Genomic DNA, 8,320 nt, shown 5'->3' with positions numbered 1-8,320 from the left:
CCGCCGCCCAGGGAGGTGCGCTACGCCTCCCGATGCCCCCTGACCGCCTGACCTGCCCCTACCCGCCCCTGACCCCGTGGAAGGGTGCCAAGAGGCGGCGACCTTTCCTGGCCGACACACGAACCGAAACTTCACGTTTACTCCCCCGCCACCGCCGCCACCATCATCACCATCACCATCACTACCGCCGCCTTCTCCTTGTTCTCCGTCTTTCACCTTCTGCTGCTCTCACATTCCTAAACACTCACCTTCATAAATATACGACATGTCCCTGTTTTGTATAATGCTTACATGAATACCTGAGCGACCTCCCGTCTCTTGCACAAACTAATTCCTCGATTTTGTAGTCCTGTTGCTCTTGTCTATAAACATTAGCTACAAGCATTTTTATTCGCTGGAAAATAAACAGAAAAAGTCCCTTCGCATACATGAAGATTTTCGATACAAACATGAAGATTTAGTTGTGCGAGATATATTTTGTTTTTCAAATAATGAACAACAAGGCAAAAAAGCTGTTCATCTTCCTCAGCTTGATACAACAACGAGCACGTGAGGTTGACTTATATGATTGAGAAACAGCCTACCCAGAAATGTATGTACACAAGGAAAAATATATCATAAACAATCAAAATGCAATTTAAATTTACATACTGAAATATCTTTTGCTCATACTTTCCAGAACAAGTTTTTCACTAGTCTTAATTGACCTCAGTACGAGGCATCGGTATTCACACACATTGCATGGCTGTGCCCCTCAATGATGATAAAATAATCTTGAATGGCCTCGCTTATACTGCACCGAGGCGTCCCCGAGGGTGTATGGTGTTGTGTTGCACGGAACCTCATCTTTACGATGCTAAAATGTTAATCCGTATGTATCGGCGTGAGGTTTATGGCCCTGCTGCTGCTGCTGCTGCTGGTGGTCCTGCTGCCCAGCACAGGTGTATGCATTCGTACCTAACAGACCCGCGTTCTGAGAGTTCTAGCCCTGCATCCTCCTTAAAGGAAGTGCCTGTAGGAGGGGGCGGCGACTCCCCTTGTCGCGGTTAGCGATGCCCTCGCCTGCATGACAGACACAAAATACGAAAGTAATCGCCGGTAAAGAGATGCTAGATAAATCCAGCGTCAAGGTTGACCTCCTTTCCCTGCAGCCTTGAGGACCTGCGAGGGACAGGTGTCCAGTGTGCACGGTCTCTGTAAGTACTTTCTTCCCCTCTAAAACTATTTTTAAGTTACAAAGAAAACCTTGGGCCAGTTATTTATTTCTAGGAAGGTTCTGATATGAGGAAAGGCGTCCGTGGTGGTGTCAGCGTGAGGCTAACGGAAGACCATTAATGTTCCTATCTGGCATGCGGTGGCAACCCTTCCTTGGCTGTTCCTCGCGCCTATATATACTGAGTGTCGCCAGGGCCTGGGGCATCAGTTTCCTTCTAGCAGAGTCTCAAGATGAAGCTTGTAAGTAGCAGAAGGCGAGGGACACATCGCTCACTCGGACACTTGATCACTGTGGACTAATGGCTGGCTGTGCTCTGACTGACGAAGGGGCGACCGCCGGACCTCCTGCCCGCCCCTGCAGGTTACTGTGTCCCCGCACCGTACTTGGCTCGTGTCGCTGGAAGATTCTTGATTCTTCCAATACTTTAGACGAGTTCGTTGTTCAAAGCTGATCGCGCGTCTTTCTCGCACGCTGCTTAGCGCCCATTATCATGCGCTGTGCGTGGCTTGATGGCCACTTCCTAAAGACAAACATTGCTAGTTGAGAGTAAGGAATTGGACGGCCGGTATAAGATTTGTACTCTAAAAAATGAACATGTAAAAACCGGGAATGGAGATTTGCTTATTATATATTTTTAAGTCTCCATTTTTTCACGTTTTCCATTTCTGACAGAATAAAAAAAAGAGAGAAAAGGCGCACTTGAGATTTTTTTTTACATGCGATTTCTGGAGTTGGTTATCATTCTTTCTAATCGGCAAAGCTCTCCTTCCTGCCACGCTGTCTGGGCGCAGCAGAAAAGAGAGTGTGCCGCAGTATTACTAGCGGGAGTGTCGCTGCTCCAGACCTGTGGTGGAAGACAACGCCTGTGGTGCGCTGGTGTGGGTAACTTCCACTCAGACCAGCAAGGACACAAAACAAACGGACTGACTCTAAAAAAACGCAAAAGAATTATTGGATACACTGTCGCCATCATCACCACCACCACTACCATCAAGACAAGTACTTTGCTATCACCACCATCTCTCCTCTCACCACCGCCATCACCTGGACCATCACAGATTTCACATTCTCAATATTCTTATACACCATTACTCTACCCATCAACATCACAGGCTTTATCACCGATATCAATGCCACCACCACCACCACCACCACCACCACCATCACCACCACCACCACCACCACCACCATCACCACCACCATCATCACCACCACCACCAATACTATCACCATCACCACCGGTTTTTATATATCTTCGCTCTTCCACCACCACTACAGCCACCATCACCACCAACACCGCTGCTAGTACCATCACTGCTACCTCCACCAACAACACCCACCGCCGCCGCCGATACAGTCAAAGCCAACTCCTCTACCACCATCATCACCATCACCAGTATTAGCACCATTGCCACGAACATCAACAATACCCAGTTAATATTGATACCACCATCACCACCTCCACCACTACCATTACCACCACCATCACCAACATTATCACGAACACCAACCCTTCATTGTTAATATTAATATCACCACCCTTATAGCCACGAACACCACCACCACAGGCATCACCCTCACCAAGACCACTATCTTTACAGCAAAACATCACCATTATCACCATCACCACCACCACTACCACAAATCTGAGCTGATGAACACTTGCACTGTTACCACCACGGAGGACTCAGGGTCTGGTTTTATCGCTTTATCATGGGCCGTGTCTGAGCGGAGACGAAGAAATCCTCTTAAGAATACAAAGGCAGTCCGGGTCAGGCTGTGGCGGGATCGGCTTGCCTCACATTAGTGCTGAGTTTCTCCGCTACAAGGAAGATACTTTGGAAACTCCCGCCCTTCAGGTTTTATGGGAAATGTTCTCAACTTTTTCGCGTTTTTTTTTTTTGCTGTTTCTTTTCTTTTGGCTATTTTTGTTTTTGTTTATTGAATGTCGGAGGAGAAGTAACATTTTTTTTGCCTACTTTTTTTTCCAGCTCATTTTTTTTTCCCATGTTCTTGTTTTAAGTTTTGTAAAGAAAATGTTATGTTTTCTTTTTTTCATCTTTTTTTATTCAGTTTCTTCCATATTTCTTTTATTTAATTCTGGTAAACATTTATGCATCTTGTTTCACTTGCTTTTCAGATATCTCCCATAATTAGCTAATCTACATATTACAAAAAAGAATATCTAATGACGTTAATCTTTTCACATACTGTTCTCTGTATGGCGACTGGTTTGGGTCACTATTAATGCGGCACAATACTAAGAAACAGACAGGCCATCAAATACAATACAATGAGAGGAGTAATGCGTCACTACAGGAACCTAAACTACAACACTGTGCCTCCCACAGGTCATCCTTGCCGCCGCCCTGGCCCTGGTCGCCGCAGCCCCCGCCCCTGACCAGGATAGAGATGTGGTGCCCATTGTGAAGTACGACCGTATCCAGGAGGACGACGGAAGGTACAGCGTGGATGTGGAAACAGGAAATGGCATCCGCTGGTCCCAGTCCGGCTCCCCCGTGTCTGAGGGCGCCATCGCCACCGCCGGCCAGTACTCGTGAGTATTACCTCGTATTCCAAGCGTTACTCAGGTTTAAGATAAATATTGCCTGTATATTTACTTAGGTATTTATTTGCACGTCTGTTCATTCATTCGGTTTTTCTTCTTTCATCTTGTGAGTTCAAATTTCCTCCTTCCTTCTATCCATTCTTTATATTTTCTTTATATTTTGCCACAGCTACACCGCCCCTGACGGCACCCTGGTTGAGATGAAGTTCGTGGCTGACGAGAACGGTTTCCAGCCCGAATCTCCCTTCCTTCCCGTGGCTCCAGAGTTCCCACATGACATCCCTCAGTTCGTGCTGGACCAGATCGCCTTCGCCGCTCAGGAAGATGCTGAACGTGCCCGCCAGTCATAGACGCCCTGCCATGTAAACGTCACGACTACAGACGAACGACGGTGCCTCGCGTTTCACGCACGCGCTGTCGGCCCTAATTTGTATATTTATTGATATTATTACGTATAATATAGGTAAAGTAGATAACAAGGTGTTTATTTTACTCACAATTACCGGTGTGACTCCAAAGAGTGTTGGTATGACACAAAGTGCAGGTCTGACTACTTGTATGACATTGTTGAGTGTTAAGTGAGTGAGGAAGGGAACTTACTATGATGCAGGGCAAAAAGAAACACATGATGGAGCTTACAAAAAAATAAAGATATCATCACTCTCATCATCGTCATCACATCACTCATCATAATAATCCTCATCCTCCTCCTCATCATCATTATCATCGATCTCTACGATTCTACAGCAGGATAGACATCCCCCAGTCTTCGTAACCAGTCTTTCGGCTGTCTACCTCTTCCAAACCATACCAGCAAGACGTACCGCACCATGCCCTCTGATGAGATACTGTACTTTCGCCGGTCTGGTCTGACATACGTGGATAGAAGACAGCAAATCATGCATAAATGACAAACAATTTATACATAATGAAATTACGGCGTGTGTCTCTCAACCAACAAAAATGGAGCCACATAAAAGTCAACAACAGCTATGTATTGGTCACTCTAATAGTAACATGAGAGACCAATAAACACTTCCCTGGGTGGTCGCTCGGCGCCTTCCAGTCTAGTCCTCGGCCGTTACGCCTCGTGGGCCGCGCTGTACCCACGCCCTACCCCCCGCGCTGCTAATGGAGGGCGGATCAAGCACACCAGACAGATGGCAGGACGCTTATTTGGTAACAGCGTCGTCTGTGTCGCCGTGAAGAGTGGACACCAGTGTGACGGGTGCAGGTTCCCGGAGTCACCGCCGGAGCCAAAAACCCCTCGACAATGTTGCCGCCTCTTCTCATTTGTTTTTCCTAGCCATTCAAACTGACCTTCACAATTGGCTGGACAGTCTCGAGGTTCAGCATGACCTTTACATATGGCAGAGCAGTCTTGAGTTGCAAATTCCACTGTGGAAAACTGGTTCATGGAGCGGTTGATGGTGGAAAAATTACCCTCCTATTGATTGTTACGGTCTGCAGTATAGCCTGGGAATGTAAGGCTGCGAGAAAATCCAGTTCTCTCCCCCTGACAGGTGGGAATTCCCTTTCTCCTCCTCAGTTAGCGGTAAAACACGGCAGGTCATGGATATCTTCGCTACTTGCCTCTTCAATGACGCCTCTGCCTCTCCGGTGTTATCGTAACTTTGCTGGGTTATGTAAGCAACTCGGTACAAGAGCCACTAACGAGCTGGTATCAGTCTGAGCTAAGCAGGAACCTTTGTGACAGTCTCCCAACGAATGGCTCGTGCCCTACATGTAATTTATGGTCCGTTGGGAAGACCTGTCTCTCCTGTTACATCTAACGGACCGTGAAAGATAGATAGATATTCATGTACTCTTGATTGTGTTTTTCACACCGTTCAGATTCAGGACACTATATTTTCAGACCTTTCGGCGTCTTATTTTCGATACTGCTTAAAAGTTGTCGTTAGAGGTACTTTCTATTTTAGGCTTGTCTCCATGATTTTAATGATAGGTAGATAAATTAGTTGAAAGAGAGATGAAAGAGATAAAAGCTTGAGAAAAAACAACAACTAATCATTTGTGGAATTTGAAAATAGTACAAATAAGAGAATAAAGCTTACAAGCGTGGACAGAAAGCAAAGCAGCGACAGTGGTAGCGGGACGAGAATGAACCTAAGACAGACTTCCCGCTTCTTCCCGCCACTGCCTGCCTTCCTGGGTCAATGCAGCACCGCTAATCGTTCAGAGACACTTGGCTGCGTCACATTTACTAGACATTGTGCACACTTTATAATGGGACATTTCTTCATATGCATTTTTTTTTCGCGGCCCTTGCCTTTTCTGCTGCTTTCCTCCTTCCTTTGTCCAGCTGTGTAATCAAGACTCAACAAATAAACACCTGAGATAAGGGTGCTGCCAACTTTCTGATTATATATAATGTGTGTGTGTGTGTGTGTGTGTGTGTGTGTGTGTGTGTGTGTGTGAGAGAGAGAGAGAGAGAGAGAGAGAGAGAGAGAGAGAGAGAGAGAGAGAGAGAGAAGCACTGTCAATTAAAGCGGTAGGGAGGAGGGGTAGGCTGGGAGGTCCTGCCTGGTGGAGGCGAGGAAAAGACATCCACGTTGTTAAATCAAGAACACGAAATTTGCAGACTTTTTCTATCCAGGGAGAATATTGTGTATAACTGAATTTTAATGTGCATCATGAGAATTCGAGGACCTCAGGGTGGAATATGTCTGCCTAATGTTTATATTTTCAAAGCAATATACAACTCAACTTGGGAAGGATTATAGACATTGGCAGTAAAGAGAAAATAATAGCGTTGGGAGATGACGCATGCTAGTGTTTTTGGGCGAGCCTAAACAAATTATGATTCTGGAGAATATATTCAAATTTGTCTCAGTGTCTCCGTGCAAGGCAGACCACACCTTCAACATGACTCGCGGCAGCTAAAGGCTGGGCCGGCGTGGTCAGTAACCGCTCCTCGCATTAAAACGTCTCTTAGCACCAAAACAGGAAAATACGACCACGACACACGAAGAAAGAAACACAGGCAGAGTTGTGCACTGAATAAAAACAATTCTAGTTACAGATAGAAAACATTGTATTGAGAAACATTTCTAAAAGAATTCCTTGATTTTACTGACAGAAAATCTTTCTTCAAGAGTAAAATGATATGATGACATTTCTTCTCCCTGAATAAAAGAAAGGAAACGTAATGATATTGGTCGTTCAGAAAATATACTAATTCCTTTAGAATAAAAGATATAATGTCAGACATCTTCTTATGAGTATGGCAAGCCGTCACTACACAAAAGCTGCATCAGAGTCACTATCTTCTCTAGAACACAAAGTCCTGGTCGACACACCCACTCTATCACATACACGCACACCAGTGTCCTTTTTCACACGCACCCCCCTTCAAATCAGCCCCAACACGAGCCAACATCAAGAAAAGCACCACACTCTTCTACATTCTGTGTTTGGACGGAGATCCATTAAAGCTGCACAAAACTTAAGCTTCCAACACAATACAATGTTCACGGCAGAATACGTAAAATAAGCAAATATGTGTGTTTAGAGCGGTAAGGGAGGGGCTGGTGAACACAGGCCACCAAGACATGGATCATATGTAAAACGGTGGTGAAGTGGCGGTGGCGGTGCAGCGGGGCGATGAGTGACTTCCCTCCACTATATTGCCTAATGACGGAGGTGGGGCACAGCTAACGGAGGAGTAGATTTTAAGACACACACCTCCTCGACACGTTTATCTCCCAATAACCATGCTAACCTCGCCCTCTTGATGCTACGGGGCACAAAATATTGCCAGATTATATTTCCTTAAGGTGTCAAACGAGTGCAGTGTTCCTGGGGCCGGGCGTGAGTGTGTGGCTCGCGGCCCTTCACTTGTTTGTCTGTCAATTGCCTCACATAAAACATTGGTAAAGTGTTGATGATTGTCTGCATCCCTCGTGCATGAGACGCCTCCTGAATAATGATCAACAGAACCTCATGTTAAAAAATGCGTCTTATCACTTGAAAGAAAGAATGTGTGTGTGTGTGTGTGTGTGTGTGTGTGTGTGTGTGTGTGTGTGTGTGTGTGTGTGTGTGTGTGTGTGTGTGTGTGTGTGTGTGTGTGTGTGTGTGTGTGTGTGTGTGTGTGTGTGTGTGTGTGTGTGTGTGTGTGTGTGTGTGTGTGTGTGTGTGTGTGTGTGTTTCTGCATACAAACACGCGTAGTGGCATGCATAGGAAGCTGTCCATAATGAAGTGCAGACGGCTCGAGTACACATCAGGAGGTCGTAAAGATGGAAGAAAACACGGATAAGGAATGTACATGGAGGTGTGAGAGGTGAGGAGGCGAAGAGGAAAGGAGGGTTGGGCAAGGTGTGCCAGCGTGTACTTACCTATGCTAGAACGGTGCTGGTAGAGAGGCAGGTGATGGCGTTAGGTGATCTGGGGAAGCAACGCAGGTACACATCAACAACACTAACAGCGCTACCAATCACAGTAAGAACAATAAAATTCAAACACTCGTACATTGTCTTAATAGCAAGTCAACACGAGGAAGCAACAGAGTAACAAC

At 45.9% G+C, this 8,320-nt stretch overlaps 1 protein-coding gene across 1 annotated transcript; it reads left to right on the top strand.

Moving 5' to 3' along the window:
- The first annotated feature begins 1,324 nt into the window (after nt 1-1,324).
- On the top strand, nt 1,325-4,261 carry LOC123519011 (cuticle protein CP14.6-like). The gene is made up of 3 exons (XM_045280131.1): nt 1,325-1,455; nt 3,568-3,773; nt 3,955-4,261. Exons 1-3 carry the CDS (start codon nt 1,447-1,449, stop codon nt 4,133-4,135), a joined length of 396 nt encoding a protein of 131 aa, XP_045136066.1. The 5' UTR covers nt 1,325-1,446; the 3' UTR covers nt 4,136-4,261.
- Nucleotides 4,262-8,320: the final 4,059 nt, after the last annotated feature.

The sequence above is a fragment of the Portunus trituberculatus genome, chromosome 44, assembly GCF_017591435.1.
Source record: "Portunus trituberculatus isolate SZX2019 chromosome 44, ASM1759143v1, whole genome shotgun sequence".
Taxonomy (NCBI): Eukaryota; Metazoa; Arthropoda; class Malacostraca; order Decapoda; family Portunidae; genus Portunus; species Portunus trituberculatus.
The sequence above is the reverse complement of the archived record's forward strand: the minus strand, read 5'-3'. Positions and strand labels throughout refer to the sequence as shown.

What these genes read in the sequence shown, in the direction of transcription:
- LOC123519011 (XM_045280131.1), top strand. An exon ending in GCCACCGCCGGCCAGTACTC is followed by an intron (nt 3,774 to 3,954) that starts GTGAGTATTACC and finishes ATTTTGCCACAG; the next exon opens with CTACACCGCCCCTGACGGCA.